At 40.2% G+C, this 16,295-nt stretch overlaps 1 protein-coding gene across 4 annotated transcripts in view; it reads left to right on the plus strand.

The window, feature by feature from the left end:
- The window catches only part of cop1 (COP1 E3 ubiquitin ligase), a 149,915-nt gene that overhangs the window by 116,014 nt on the left and 17,606 nt on the right, over window positions 1-16,295 (plus strand). For all 4 annotated transcript variants that reach the window (XM_072274390.1, XM_072274391.1, XM_072274392.1 and 1 more), the window contains 2 exons: window positions 7,052-7,168; window positions 11,447-11,564. In XM_072274390.1, the coding sequence (XP_072130491.1) occupies window positions 7,052-7,168; window positions 11,447-11,564 (235 nt within the window). The remainder of the gene's footprint in view (window positions 1-7,051; window positions 7,169-11,446; window positions 11,565-16,295) is intronic.

The following is a 16,295-nucleotide window of genomic DNA, read 5'->3' on the forward strand; positions in this document are numbered from 1 at the left end:
TTGTTTTAGACCCAACACAGTGGGAAGGATGAAAGGGGGATGGGTGGCATTACTAGTCAGGTAAATGTCATTGCAGTGCTCAGTCAGGATGCAGACAGGAGAACTCAGTGAGGCTTTATGGGTGCAACTGAGGAATAAGAAAGGTATGACCACGTTAATGGGGCTATATAATAGACCATCCAATAGTTTGAAGGATTTAGAGGAAAGAATCTGTACAGAGACTGCAGACTAGCGAGAAACATGAGAATTAGGCCACTTGGCCCATCAAGTATGCTCAGCCATTTCATTATGGCTGATCAATTTTCCTCTCTCCCTATTCTCCTGCCTTATCTCCATAACCTATCAACTGCCAGCTTAAATGTACCCAGTAACCTGGCCTCCACCTGTGGCAATGAATTCCTCCGATTTACCACCCTCTGGGTAAAGAAATTCCTCCTGATTTCTGTTCTAAATGGATGTCTCTCTATGATGAGGCTGTGCCCTGTAGTTGTAGATTCCCCCACCAAAGAAAACAACCTCCTCTTGTGCACTCCATCTAAGCCTTTCAACATTTTAATAGGTTTCAGTGAAATTTCTTCTCATTCTTCTAAGCTCCAAAGACTGCAGGCCCAGAGCGTTCAATATCCTGCTTGTTATTTCTTCAAAGAATTCCAACTGGTTTGTCAGTCAAGATTTTCCCTCAAGAAAACCATAGTGACTTTTGCCTGTTTTATCATGTATCTCCAAGTACCTCAAAACTACATCCCTAAGAATAGACTCCATCATCTTCCCAACCACTGAGGTCAGGCTAACTGGACTATAATTTCCTTTCTTCTGCCTTCCTTCCTCTCGAAGAGCAGAGTGACATTTGCAATTTTCCAGTCCTCTGGAACTATGCCAGAACCTATTGATTCTTGAAAAATCATTACTAATGCCTCCACAATCTCTTCTTTTAGAATCCAAGGGTGTAGAAAATTAGGTCCAGGTGAATTATCTTACTTCACACCTTTCAGTTTCTTAAGCACCATCTCCCTAGCAATAGCAACTGCACTTACTCCAGCCCCCTAGTGTCTTCCGCAGTGAAGACTGATGCAAACACTTATTCCATTTGTTCACCATTTCCTTGTCCCCCATTACTATCTCTCCAGCTTCATTTTCCAGCAGTCCAATATCAACGCTGACCTCTCTTTTACTATTTATATAATATGAAAAATCTTTTGGGTATCATTTTTGATACTATTGGCTAGCTTACCTTTTTGTTTCATCTTCTTTCCACCCTTATGGTTTATTTAGTTGGTTTTTAAAACATTTCCAAATCCTCTAACTTCCCACTAATTTTTGCTCTATTATATACCTATTCTTTTGCTTTTATGTTGGATTTGACTTCCTTTGTCAGCCATGGTTGCGCAATTCTGCCTTTCAGAATACTTCCTCTTCCTTGGGCTGTATCTATCCTGTGCCTTCTGAATTGCTTCCAGAAACACCAGCCACTGCTGCTCTGCAATCATCTTTGCTAGTCCCCCATTCCATTCAACTTTGGCCAACTTCTCTCTCCCGCCTCTAATTCCCTGCAATATAGATACATCTATCTTTAGCCTCTCCCTCTCAAATTGCAGGGTGAATTCTAACATATTATCATCACAGTTTCCTAAGGGCTCCGTTACCTTAACCTTCCTAATTGTACTTGGTTCATTACTCAACTCGCAATCCAGAAATGCTGATCCCCTAATGGGCTCCACTACAAGCTGCTCCAAAAAGCCATCTCTTGGAATCTAGCACCAACTTGATTTTCCCAACTAAACTGTACATTGAAGTCCCCTATGACATGTTTTTTCTATCTCCTGCTGTAATTTGTAAAGCACCTCCTGGCCACTGTTCGGAGGCATGTAAGTAACTCCCATCAGGGTCAATTTTATGTTTCAGCTATGACTTCATGATACCCACAGCGTCACAGCGTCACACCTTCCAATCTTTTATCTCCACACCCAGCACACTGATTGCAATTTCCACTATCATCTGCTTGTCCTTCCCAACGATCTCACTAAACACTACCTCTGCTTGTAACCTAATAAGTCATGCCTTCCCCAGAAGAGATACCAGTGATCCATAAACCTCAGATACTGCCCCTGCACCTGTTCCTCAGCCATGTATTCATCTGCCAAGTCATCCTGTTCTTGCTTTCACTGGTGAGTGGCACAGGCAGCAATCCTGAGATTGTTACCCTGGAGGTCCTGTTTTCCAGTTTTGTACCTTTCTCTCTAAATTTTCTCTTGCGGACCTCTTGTCTCTTCTCTTAAAGTTGTTATAGTAGGTGATTTTAACTTCCACATATTAACTGGGACTCCTGTACTAGATGGGATAGAGTTTGATAACTGTGTTCAGGAAGGTTTCCTTAATCGATACATAGAAGTACCAACGAGAGCGTATGCAATATTTGATGTGTTTATTAGGGAATGAAACAGGGAAGGTGACATCTAGTGATAACAATGCCATTAGTTTCAAAGTAAATATGCAAAATGATAGGCCTGATCCACAGGTTGAGATTCTAAATTGGAGAAAGGATCTGGCAAGTGTGGATTGGGACAGGCAGGTTACTGGCAAAGGTATACTTGGTAAGTGGGAGACCTTCAAAAGTGAAATCTTGAGAGTACAAAGCTTGTGTATACCAGAATAAAAGGTAAAGATAATAGGTTTAGGGAACATTAAGTTTCAAGTGATATTGAGGCACTGTTTAAGAAACAAAAAGGAGGTACATAGGAGCTATAGGCAGTTAGGTACAAATGAGGTCCTTATGGAGTGTAGGAAATGTAAAAGAACACTTACAAAAGAAATCAGGAGGACTAAATGAAGCAATTAGCTTGCCCTATCATGTAAAGTGAAGGAGAATCCCAAGGGCTTTGATAGATATATTAAGAGCAAAAAGATTGCAAGGGACAAAATTGGTCCTTTGGAAGATCGGTATGGTAATTATGTGTGGAGACAAAAGAGATGGGAGGATTCTTGAAATGAATTTTTTACATTTGGATTTACTCAGGAGACTAACAGAGTCTATAAAAATGAGGCAAAGCGACATCAAGTTCATGGACCCTATACAGATTACAGAGGAGGAGTGTTCACTATCTTGAGGCAAATTAGGGTGGATAAATTCTCAGGGCCTGATAAGATGTTCCCTTAAACCCTGTGGGAGGCAAATGCAGAAATTGCAGGGTCCTTAGCAGAGATATTTAAATTATACTTACCTGCAGGTGAGGTACCTGAGGATTGGAGGGTAGATAATGTTGTTCTGCTGTTTAAGAAGGGCTCTAAAAAGAAGCCAGTAAATTATAGGCCAGTGAATCTGACATCAGTTATGGAAAATTTATTAGAAGATTTTCTATGAGATAGTGTATAAAGATTGTTACTTTGCATTCAAGACGAGTTTGTAAATGGGATTAGACATTAGCTTTATGGGAGAAGCCAGAAAGTGGTAGTAGATGGTTGCCTGTCTGGAGGCCTGTGACTACTGGAGTGCCACAGGGTTTGGTGCTTTGTCCGTTGTTGTTTGTCATCTGTATCAACCATCTGAATGATAATGTGGTTAACTGATCAGCAAACTTGTGGATGATACCAAGATTGGAGGTGTAGTGGACAATGAGGAAGACTATCAGAGCTTGCAGTGGGATCTGGAACTAGCTGAAAAATGGCAGATGGAATTTAATGCAGACAAGTGTGGGGTTTTGCACTTTGGTAGGACCAACCAGTGTAGGTCTTAGTCAGTGAACAATAAGGCAATGAGGAATGAAAGAATCTTTGTCCAGCGGGATTTGTTGAAAGTGGCATCACTGGCTTTAGGCAGATTAGCCTTCATAAAACAACGTATTGAGTACAGGAGATGGGATGTTATGTTGAAGTATGTAACACATTGGTGAGGCTTAACTTAGATTATTGTGTGCAGTTTTGGTCATCTCCCTACAGGAAAGATGTAAATAAGGTTGAAAGAGTATAGAGAAAATATACAATTTTGCTGGGACTGGGGGACTAAGATTGAATAGGTTCGGACTTTACTCCTTGGAAAGTAGAAGATTGAGTGGGGAGTTGATAGAGGTATTCAACATTATGAGGGGTATAGATCAGGAAAATGCAAGCGTGCTTTTTCCAATGAGATTAGGTGGGACTAGAACTTGAGGTCATGGGTTAAGGGTGAAAGGTTAAAAGGTTAAGGGGAACATTGGGGAAATCTTCACTCCGGATGGTGAGTGTGTGGAATGATCTGCCAATGCAAGTGGTGGATACAATTTCGATTTCAATGTTTAAGATAAATTTGGATAAGTACATGGATAACAGGTGTATGGATGGTTATGGGTCATGTACAGGTCAATGGAACTAGACAGTTTAAGTGGTTTGGCATGGACTAGATGGGCCTAAGAGCCTTTTTCTGTGCTGTACTCTTGTATAAAGGGCACAGTTTTAAGGTGCTTGGAAGTGGGTACAGAGGAGATGTCAGGTAAGTTTTTTATGCAGAGTGGTGAGTGCGTGGAATGAGCTGCTGGTGACGGTGGTGCAGGAGGATATAATACGGTTTTTTAAGAGACTCCTGGATAGGTACATAGAGTTTAGAAAAATAGAGGGCTATGGGTAACCCTAGGTAATTTCTAAAGTAAATACTTGTTCGGCAAGGAATTGTGGGCCGAAGGGTCTGTATTGTGCTGTAGTTTTTCTATGTTCTCTAACTTTCCTTTGTTGCTGCAGAGCTGGAGTTTTCTTTATATAATGTTAAAGTGCCATGCAGTTTTCAGGTCGGTTAAGAATTTCCTTCTCAGAGCAGTGCTTGGTCCGTGCCGGTGTGTAAAAAAAATTGACGGAACATTGGATGTCAAGAATTGTATTTTAACAAAACAAAGAAATTATAGGTGCATGTACCAAAGATAGCACATTTGGAATTTTAATCTACATGAAAACTGAGCAAATCAAAGTAGCATAAGCAATGTAGAGAATGGATTCCTGGAATACATAAAGGTGGGTTTCCAGAATTATGTTGAGAAACTAACAGGTTTGTTTTCAATTTAGTATTGTACAATCGGAAAGGGATAACTCAAAATGCTGTGCAAAGGGGATGACCATAAAATGCTTGAAATTTGCAGTTCGGGGTAATGCAGTTCAATCCAAACAAAGAATATTATAAAATGAAAAATTTGTTGGCAGTTGTTGATTGGGAAACACTTTAATGGTATGGTAGTACTCGAGAAATGATGAACATTAACATAATTTGCAACAAATATACATTATTCAAGGCAGAAAGGTAAAATGGGTTCCAAGTCATGGATTGCTACAGAGTTTACAGATTGTAGTAAATCTAAGGAAAAAGTTTATAATTTCGCCAGAAAAGCTGTAAGCCTGAGGATCAGGATGACTTTAGAATTCTATATAGGAAAACATGACATGGAAAATGATCATGCAGGAGTAGCAAGCAATTAGGGAGGCAAATGATATGTTTATTAACCGAGTAAAGATGCTTTATTATGCAGAATCTTGGCAAGACAACATCTGGAGAATTGTGTACAATTTTAATCTGCTTACATATAACGCAAAGAATTTACTTGCTTTTGCAAGAGCATAGTAGTATACCTAATTGAGATACTGAGAACACTGTTGTGAGGAAAGTTTGAAAAGGCTAGGCCACAGTCCTCTACAGTTTACAAGAATATACATTATTGTTAAGGGTCTCATGGGGGGTGGGAAGCATTAAAATGATAATCAATTTCTTCACTTTATGAATAGTGAATTGTTGGAATTCTCTGCCACAGAGGTCTGTGGAAGCTCAGTTTTAAATTTCATTCAAAATTGAAGTATTTTTAGATAATAGAAAACTAAGGAAAAAGGTCATAAGATGAGAAAATGGTGTTTAAATGGAAGATCAGTGCAATCTTGATGAGTGGCAGTTTATGTTCGGGACACAACACTCTACTAATTCTTATGACTAAGTAAACTGCCATGTATAAAATTAAACAACTTCACTGGAAAGAGATAAAATGCTTCATCCTGCCAAAAGATTTTCCAGTTCAAGTTCAAAGTGTATTGCATATTTCCAAATCATTCTCCATTGGGGTTGTTGTGTTACTCTATTAATCTGGATATCTGCACTATTAATCCAATAGTGCAAACTTAAAATCAAAGTTCTTAAACAACCTGAACAATTTACACTCAATGGCCACTTTATTAGGTACACCTGTACACCTACTCATTAATACAAATATCTAATTAGTCATGAGGTAGCAACTCAATGCAAAAAAGCATGCTGACATGGTCAAGAGATTCATTTATTGTTCAGACCAAACATCAGAGTGGGGAAGAATGTGACCCAAGTGGCTTTGACCTTGGAATGATTGTTGGTACCAGATGCAGTGGTTTGAGTCTCTCAGAAACTGCTTAGCTCCTGGGATTTTCATACACAACAGTCTCTATAGTTTACAGGGAATGGTGTGGAAAAACAAAAAAAAATATCCAGCCAGCAGCAGTTCTGGGGGTGAAAATGCCTTGTTATGAGGGAGGTCAGAGGAGAATGGCCAAACTGTTCAACTGACAGGAAAGTTGACAGTAACTCAAATAACCACGTTACAACAGTGATGTGCAGAAGAGCATCTCTGAAAGTACATGACACTAAACCATGAAGTGGATGGGCTACAGCTGCGGAAGACCACATGGGATTCTACTCCTGTACCTAATATGTGGCCACTGAGTGTTTAATCTCATTAATGCTAACCATGAAACTTCCGAGTTGTTTGATTGCTGGATATCTGCAGACCTCCAAGCTTTTTGGGAAAGGAGGCAAAGTAGAGTTGAGAAGATCAGCTCTTCAAACTGACATGGGAGGAAAAGTCGATCCATTATTTTTGAAGCTGTCCTTTTCTGTAAAATTTAACAGGCAGCAAGTGCAGTCATGCGCTTCACTTTTTAACATAGCAAAATATCCCTCTTAATCAAGGCTTGGATGCTGATTTCATCCAGAATTTCTCTAATATTAAATTTCCTGATTTTTGTTTTGTGTTGTTTAATTTGATGGCTGTTTTTATTAATTCATTTGGTTTAATTTCAGTGAAATTGTGGTCCACAAACTTGGACAACTCTGTGGCGAGCATTGAAGCAAAAGCCAATGTTTGCTGTGTTAAGTTCAGCCCAACGTCTAGGTACCACTTGGCCTTTGGATGTGCAGGTAACATCCTCTGAAATGTCTGTTATCTATTACTTGGTGTGTAGTGTTTCCTTTATGGAGAGATTGCATGAATTTAGAATTGTCCGGATGTGTGGAGTACCACTTTTAAACTTCTAAAATATGTAACAAGATTGACATGGAATTGAAAGCAAATACTACAGTTTTATTGCCACAGAAATTGGAACATTTTTATCGCAGCACCCGTGTCCCCACCATTCTGTGTGTTGTAACAAGTGAACTTGAGCTGAAAATTTTCACAATCTCATTTGGGAGGCATTATATTCATGCAAACTGTAGCGGAGTTCAGCTTTTCATCTCTCTTGCTCTTCTCTGTGGTCCTGCAAGGCTATTTCTATCAACTATCACTTTGTTGGGACTGAATTAGAAGCCCTCCAATAGTCTGCAAGAATTACAGGAGGAGATATGTGGTGTAATCACTGAGAGATGTAAGAATAATGGGAGATTTTAAACTTCCTTAATATTGACTGGTCACTCATATTGTAAAGGGCTTGGACGGGAAGGAGGGTGTTAAATGTATTCAAGAAAGCTACTAGAGGGGAAACAGCACTGGGCCTCCACTGAGGGAATGAAATAGCAAGCATTAGTGACCACAATTCTATTAGTTTTAAGACCCATAAGATAAAGGTGTAGAATTAGACCATTTGGCACATCCAGTCTACTCCACCATTTCATCATGGCTGATCCATTTTTCCCCTCAGCCCCAAACTTCTGCATTCCCCCCCAATATCCCTTCATGGCCTGACCAGTCGAGAATCTATCAACCTCTGTCTTAAATGTACATGAAGACTTGGCCTTCACAGCTGCCATTGGCAAAAAATTCCACAGATTCACCAATCTCTGGCTAAAGAAATTCCTCATCACAGTTCTAAAAAGACACCTCTCTGTTTTGAGGCTCTGTCCTCTGGTAGTAGACACTCCCACCATAGGAAACTTCCTTTCCACACCCAATCTATCGAGGCCTTTCACCATTTGATAGGTTTCAATGAGGTCACCCCTCATTCTTCTAAATTACAGTGAATACAGGCCCAGAACTGCTCTTATGACAAACCGGTTAATACTGGAATCATTTTCGTGACCCTCCTTTGAACTTTATCCAGTTTCAGCACATCCTTTCCAAGATGAGGGGCCCAAAACTGCCAACAATGCTCCAAGTTAGGTGTCACCAGTGCTTTATAAAGTCTCAACATTGCACTCTTGCCTTTATATTCTAGCCCTGTTGAAATGAATGCTGACATCATATTTGTCTTCCTCACCACAGGCTCAACCTGCAAATTAACTTTAGGGAATCCTGCACAAGGACTCCCAAGTCTCTTTGCACCTCAAATTTTTGTATTTTTTCTCCGTTAAGAAAATAGTCAACTCTTTCATTTCTTCTACCAAAGTGCTTGACTTCCTGACTCTGTATTCCATCTGCTACTTCTTTGCCCATTCTCTTTGTCTAAGTCCTTCAGTAGCCTCCTTATTTCCTCAAAACTACTTGCCCCTCCATCTATTTTCATAACATCTGCAAACTTTGCAACAAGCCCATCATTTCCATCATCCAAATCATTGACATATAACATAGAAAGAATCAGTCCTAACACAGACCCCTGTGGAACACCACTAGTTACCGACAACCAACCAGAAAAGGCTCCCTTTATTCCCACTGTTTGCCTCCTACCAATCAGCTATTGCTTTATCCATGCTAGAATCTTTCCTGTAATACCATGGGTTCGAAGCTTTTAAAGCAGGCTCAATTGTGGTATCTTGTCAAAGGTCTTCTGAAAATCCAAGTACATAACATCAAATGATTCTCCTTTGTCTATCCTGCTTGTTATTTCTTCAAAGAATTCCAACAGATTTGTCAGGCAAGATCTTCCCTAGAGGAAACCATGCTGACTATGGCCTATTTTATCATATCCCTCCAAGTACCCTGAGATGTCTTTCTTAATAACTTCAACATCTTCCCAACCACTAAGGTCAGACTGCCTGGCCTTTATTCTGCCTCTCTCTTGTGTTGAGGAGTAGAGTGGTATTTTCAATTTTCCAGTCTTCTGGAACCATTCCAGAATCTGGTGATTCTTGAAAGATTATTACTAATGCCTCCATGATCTCTTAGCCACCTCTTTCAGAACTCTGGGCTGTGCACTATCTGGTCCAGCTGACTTATCTAGCTTTTAGACCTTTGAGTTTCCCAAGAAACCTCTCTCTAGTAATGGTAACATCACACACTTCATGACCCCCAACTCCTGCAACTTCCACCACACTGCTAGACAGATACAGACTCTATAGAAGTGAGGCAAAGCAGCATCAACTTCACGGACCCTATACAGATTACAGAGGAGAAGATGTTTGCTGTTCTGAGGCAAATTAGGATGGATAAATCCCCAGGGCATGCAAGTGCAGAAATTGCCAGGGCCCTAGCAGAGATATTTAAATCATCCTTAGCAACAGGTGAGGTACCAGAGGACTGGAAGATAGGCAAAGTTCTACTGTTCAAGAAACACTCAAAACATAAACCAGGAAACTATAGGCTGAGCCTGACATCAGTAGTGGGAATGTTATTGGAAGGTATTCTAAGGGACCAGATATGTAAGTATTTGGATAGGCGTGGACTGATTAGAGATAGTCAGCATGGCTTTGTGCTTGGTAGGTCATGTCTAACCAATCTTGTAGAGTTTTTCAAGGAAGTTACTCGGACCCTGAAATCTCATTCTTCAGATTGGACTCCAACTTGGTCAGCTCCATCATTGGCACTAGCCTACGCAGCATCCAGGACATTTCAAGGACTGATGCCTCAAAAAGGTGGTGTCCATCATTAAGGATCCCTATCACCCAGGACATGCCCTCTTCTCATTGCTTCCATCAGGGAAGGAGATACAGGAACCTCAGCTATTGAAGTGGGCACTGAACTCATGAACACCACCTCACTATTTTTTTTTGCCATACTTATTTAATTTAACTAATTCAGTTTTTATTATTATGTATTGCAATGTAATGCTACCGCATAACAACATTTCACATTTGCTGATGATATTAAGTCTGATGCTGATACTGAACATCTTCCCAACCACCAAGTCAGGCTATATAATTTACTGTCTTTTGCCTTCCTCCCTTCTGAAAGAGTGGAATGATATTTGCAGTTCTCAGGAACCATTCCAGAATCTAGTGATTCTTGAAAGATCACTACTAATGCCTCCACAATCTGTAGCTATCTCTTTCAGAACCTTGGGATTTAGTCCACCTGGTCCAGGTAACTTGTCTACCTTCAGACTTTTCAGCTTCCCAAGCACCTTCTTATTAACAGCACCTGCACACACTCCAGCGCACAGACATTCTTGAATTTCTGGCATTTTGCTGGTGTCTTCCACAGTAAAGAGTGATGCAAATTATTAATTAAGTTTGACCACCATTTCTCCATCATTTTCCAGCTGTGTTGCTCATGATTTCCAGTATCTGCAGAATCTTATGTGTTTAAGTTTGGCATTCTTAATTGCTTTTCTTGTGTGTTACCTTAAAGTACTGATGCGATGGAATTATCTGTAGAGTCGGCATGCAAAACAAATTTTTTCCACTGCACTCAGTACATGTGACAATAACAAACCAATTTACTAATTATGTATTTTGTCATCACCCACCAGACCATAGAATATACGTACTGTAAGAACAGAGAAGATGTCATACAAATTTATTAAACATTGGTTTGCAGTGTTTAAAAACAGCTGGAATATCTTGGGTACATCTGGCCTATGAGGAAGATCATAATTGTGCTGGAGAGATTGCAGGGATGATTTTTAAGGATGCATTCTGCGATGGATCATTTCAGCAATGGAGGAAGGATTGGGGTTGTTTGGGAACAGAGGAACCTGATAGAAGGATGCAAAATAATGAAGGGCATAGTTTCATAGAAATTTTTGCACAAATCCAAGGTATGCAAAGCTGACGAAGAATATTTTTACCTAGAGGAGGCTGTAGTTTGGAATCCACTGCCTGATTGGGGTTCCATGATTGATTTTCTTTTTGTTATTGTCACAATACAGGAATACAGAATAATGAGGGAATTTTGTCCTTAGTCAGAAAATGAAGTTGTTTTGGATTACCATTAGGCTCACTGAATGGACATTATCTCTTGCAATTTATACACTTTATATGTCATAATACTAATCTCAAATTTTGTGGGTTACTCTGTACATTTAATTATAGATATTAAAAGACTATTGTGAATAGGACCTTGCTGAATGTACTCCATTTTTAAAGTCAAAAATTGTGTTTTCACAGATCATTGTGTCCATTATTATGATTTGCGGAATACAAAACAACCCATCATGGTCTTTAAAGGACATCGCAAGGCGGTATCATATGCCAAATTTGTGATTGGAGAAGAAATAGTTTCAGCGTAAGTTCTGTTTTAATTCTTGAGCTTTTTGTCTATAGATCTGTAATGACCTCCATGTCAATTTAAGAAACTCTCTTGGACCCCTCTGTGATGCATTTGTTGCTTTATTTTACAATCCATTCAGTTTCTTTGTAGGAATGCATTTGGGGACAGAGCGTCAGCAGTTCATATTGGTCTTTGCTTCCAAACATTTCAAATCTCTCCACCTCACCAGATATAACAGATTGTATGGATCTGAGGGAGAGGAGCTTCACCCGTGTCGAGGGGAAATATAATGAGAACTGAGAGGTTTGTTTATTCCTCTGATTGGATATTCCTTGCACTGCACAGCAACTCATAAACTGAAACCGAGTTCAGTGATGGCTGGCTGGGCAAAGAGATGCAAAACTTGATGGAAACTTTGGAAGGCAGAGGGGGCAGCGTTGCTCTGTTAGTAAACAATGAAATCAAATCAATAGAAATAGGTGACATAAGGTCGGAAATTATTGAATCATTGTGGATAGAGCTAAGGGACTGTAAGTGTAAAAAGACCCTGTTGGGAGTTGTTGCAGACCTCCAAACAGTAGTAAGGATGTGGTCAATAAATTACAATGGGAGATACAAAGTGCATGCCAAACGGGCAATGTAATGGGGGATTTCAATATACAGGAAGATTGGGAAGATCAGGTTGATGCTGGATTCCAAGAAGAGTAATTTCTAGAATGCTTACAAGATGGCCTTTTAGAGCAGCTCGGGGTTCAGCCCACCAGGGGATCAGCTATTCTGGATTGGGTGTTGTGCAATGAGCTGGAACTGATTAAAGAGCTCAAGGTTTAAAAAAAACCCTTGGGGCAAGTGATCATAATATGATCGAATTCACCTTGAAATTTGAGAAGGAAAATCTAAAGTTAGATGTGTCAGTATTACAGCGGAGTAAAGGGAATTCCAGAGGCATGAGAGAGGAGTTGGGCAGAATTTATTGGAAGGGAACATTGGCCGTGATGATGGCAGAGCAGCAATGGCTGGAATTTCTGGAAGCAATTTGGAAAGCGCAGGATGTATACATCCCAAAGAGGAAGAAGTATTCTAAAGGCAAGATGACACAACCATGGCTAACAGAGAAGTCAAAGCCAACATAAAAGCCAAAGAGAGGGCATATAATACACCAAAAATTAGTGGGAAGTTAGAGGATTGGGAAGCTTTTAAAAACCAACAGAAGGTAACTAAAAAAGACATTAAGAAGATAAAAATGAAATGCAAAAGTAAGCTAGCCAATAATAAAGAGAATACCAGAAGTTTTTGCAGATTCATAAAGTGTAAGAGAGCGGTGAGAGTGGATATCGGATGTTTGGAAAACTACATTGAAAAGGTAATAATGGGAGACAAAAATGGAGGGTGAACTAAATAAGTATTTTGCAACAGTCTTCACTGTGGAAGACACTAGCAGTATGGTGGAAGTGCCAGGTGTTGGGGTCATGAACTGTGTGAAATTACCATTACTTGAGAGAAGGTTCCTGAAGGGAACTGAAGTCTGAAGGTAGATAAGTCACATGGACCAGATGGTATGCACCCCAGGATATATGGCTAAAAGGATTGTGGAGGCATTAGTAATAATCTCTCAAGGATCACTAGATTCTGGTATGGTTCTGAAAAACTGGAAAATTGCAAATTTTACTCCACTCCTCAAGAAGAGAGAGAGGTAGCAGAAAGGAAACTAGAGGCCATTTATTATGATCTCAGTGGTTGGGCAGATGTTGGAGTCGATTATTAAGCATGAGGTCTCAGGGTACTTGGAGGCATGTGATAAAATAGGCTGTCGTCAGCATGGTTTCCTCAAGGGAAGATCTTGTCTGACAAATCTGTTGGAATTCTTTGAAGAAATAACAAGCAGGATGGACAAAGAATCGGTTGATGTTATGTACTTGGATTTTCAGTAGACCTGGTATTACAGGAAAGATTCTAGCATGGATAAAGCAGTGGCTGATTGGCAGGAGGCAAAGAATGGGAATAATGGGAGCCTTTTCTGGTTGGCTGCCGGTGACTTGTTTTCCACAGGCGTCTGTGTTGTGACCAATTTTTTTTAACGTTTATATGTCAATGATTTGGACAATGGAATTGATGGAAGCGTTGACAATAATTTAAATGGAGAGAAATTCAAAAAAACGGAGGCACAAAGGAACTTGGGAGTCTTTGTGCAGGATTCCCTAAAGGTTAAATTGCAGCTTGGACGCTGGGCCACACTGCCTTCGGTGGAGCACTCTGGCACCTCTTTCCTGGGTGGCTGTAAACAGGCGACACTGCAGCTTGAGGCAGAGTCTTCGCTACAACAAAGGCCACGCAGGTCCCCTACTGTCCGCTGATAAACCATTGAATTGGACTTGCAGCATTTCACATTAACGATGTTAAACAGGGTCTTGCGATCACAAGAAAAGTGACTGAAGATTCTTTGCTTTAGACTGCACACTGCCTTTGTGCACTGACTCCTCTGGTGTGCCTCTGATACAAGCAGCAGCATGGTCAGCACAAAGTCCAACTCCTTCAGTTTCTTTGCTAATGAGCAACTTGCTGATGGGGTAGACTTACAATACTTGAAGTTCTTTAATGTCTGGTTGGCCACTGCGATGAATGCACTACCACCTTACTGGAAGCTGCTGCGATATGCTGAGCTGTGTCTGCAATTGTGTAGTTTCTTGTGATCACGGGCAGAACCTATACAAGTCGTGATACATCAGGATAGGTTACTTTCTGTAATGCATCGATAAAAATTGTTGGATGGGTTAAAGCTGGCGGGATGAATGTGTTCAGACTCCTGAAGGAATGGAGATGCTGGTGAACTTTCTTGGCCAAGGTGTCAGCATACTTGATACCAGTTAAGACAAAACTAAGTGGAAATGTGACGTATGATGAAAAGCACAGAGACTCTGATGTAATGTTGACAGATTGAATTAATGGATTGATATTTGGTAAATGTGAGGTTACTCCCTTCAGAAGAATCAGAATCAGGTTTATTATCACTGCCATGCGTTGTGAAGTTTGTTGTTCTGAGGCAGTAATACAGTTGTAAGAAAAAGTTTGGGAACCTTTTGCAATTACCTGTCTTTTTTTCATTAATTGCTCAAGAAATGTCTGATCTTCATCTAAGTCAGAGGAGTAGACAAACACAATCTACCTAAACTAATAATACACAAACAATTGTACTTTTCATGTCTTTATTGAACATATTGTTTAATCACTTACAGTCCAGGCTGGAAAAGTATGTGAACCCTTGTACTTGATAACTGGTAGAACCTGCTTTAGCAGCAATAAGCTCCACCAAATGTTTCCTGTAGTAGCTGCTGATCAGACTTACACAATGGTGAGGAGAAATTTTAGTCCATTCCTCCCTACAAAACTGTTAAAGTTCATCAGTATTTCTGGGATACTTGCATGAACAGCCCTCTTCAGGTCATACCGCAACATCTTAATTATGTTAAGGTCTGGACTCTGATTTGATCATTCCAAAACACACATTTTCTTTTTAAACCATTCTGTTGTTGATTTACTCTTGTGTTTTGGATCATTGTCTTGTGCATTATCCAACTTCAGGTACCAGACTGCTACCCTGACATTCTCTTGTAAAATGTTGTGATACAATTTTGAATTCATTGTTCCCTCAAATGATTGCAAACTGTTCAGGCCCTGAGGCAGCAAAGCAGCCCTAAACCATGATGCTCCTTCCACCATGTTTCACAGTTGGGATGAGGTTTTGGTGTTGTTGTGCAGCGCCCTTTTTCCTCCAAACATAGCGGTGTGCATTTCTGCCAAAAAGTTCAACTTTTGTCTCGTCTGTCCACAGAACATTGTCCCAGAAGCGTCGTGGCCATCCAGGTGGCCTTTTGCAAATTTGAGATGTGCAGCAATGTTTTTTTTTGGAGAACAGTGGTTTCCTTTGTGGTGTCTTTCCACGAACACCATTCTTGTTCAGTGTTTTTCTTATAGTGGACACATGAACAGAGACTAGAGATTTCTAGCAAGTTCTAGAGATTTCTGCAAGTCTTTTGCTGTTACCCTTGGGTTCCTTTTCACCCTCTTGAGCATTCCACATTGTGCTCTTGGTGTGATGTTTGCAGGATGCCCACTCCTAGGGAGAGTAGCAACAGTACTGAGTTTCCTCCATTTGTAGACAGTTTCTCTTATTACGGACTGATGCCTTTGTAGCCTTTTCCAGCTTCATGCATCTCTACAATTCTTCTAAGGTCTCAGAAAGTTGTTTTGCTTGAGGCATGGTGCACATAAACAAATCTTTCTTGGGAAGAGCAGGCTCTATCAGGAAGCTGGCTTTATGTGTCTTTTTTTTATAGGACAGGGTATCTCTTTAACCCACACTTCCAATCTCATCTCATTGATTGGAACACCTGACTCCAAAAAGCTCTTGTGGAAGGCATTACTCCAAAGGTGCACATGCATTTTTGAACCTATACTGTGATTGTTGAAATGGTGTACTCAGCATTGACAAGAAGTAGTACAATTGTATGTGTGATATCAGCTTAGGTGGATTGTATTTGTCTATTTTCATGACTTAGATGAAGATCAGACCCCATTTTATCAGTGATTAATGCAGAGAACCAGTTAATTACAAAGGGTTCACAAACTTTTTCATGTAACTGTACATAAAATACACAAGTTGCAATAAGAAATGTACACTCTGGCCAAATTATTAGGTCCCTCCTGTAAGCAACACTGAGCATACTGCATATTTGCAGTCTTCTGCTG

The sequence above is a fragment of the Mobula birostris genome, chromosome 12 (genome assembly GCF_030028105.1).
Source record: "Mobula birostris isolate sMobBir1 chromosome 12, sMobBir1.hap1, whole genome shotgun sequence".
Taxonomy (NCBI): Eukaryota; Metazoa; Chordata; class Chondrichthyes; order Myliobatiformes; family Myliobatidae; genus Mobula; species Mobula birostris.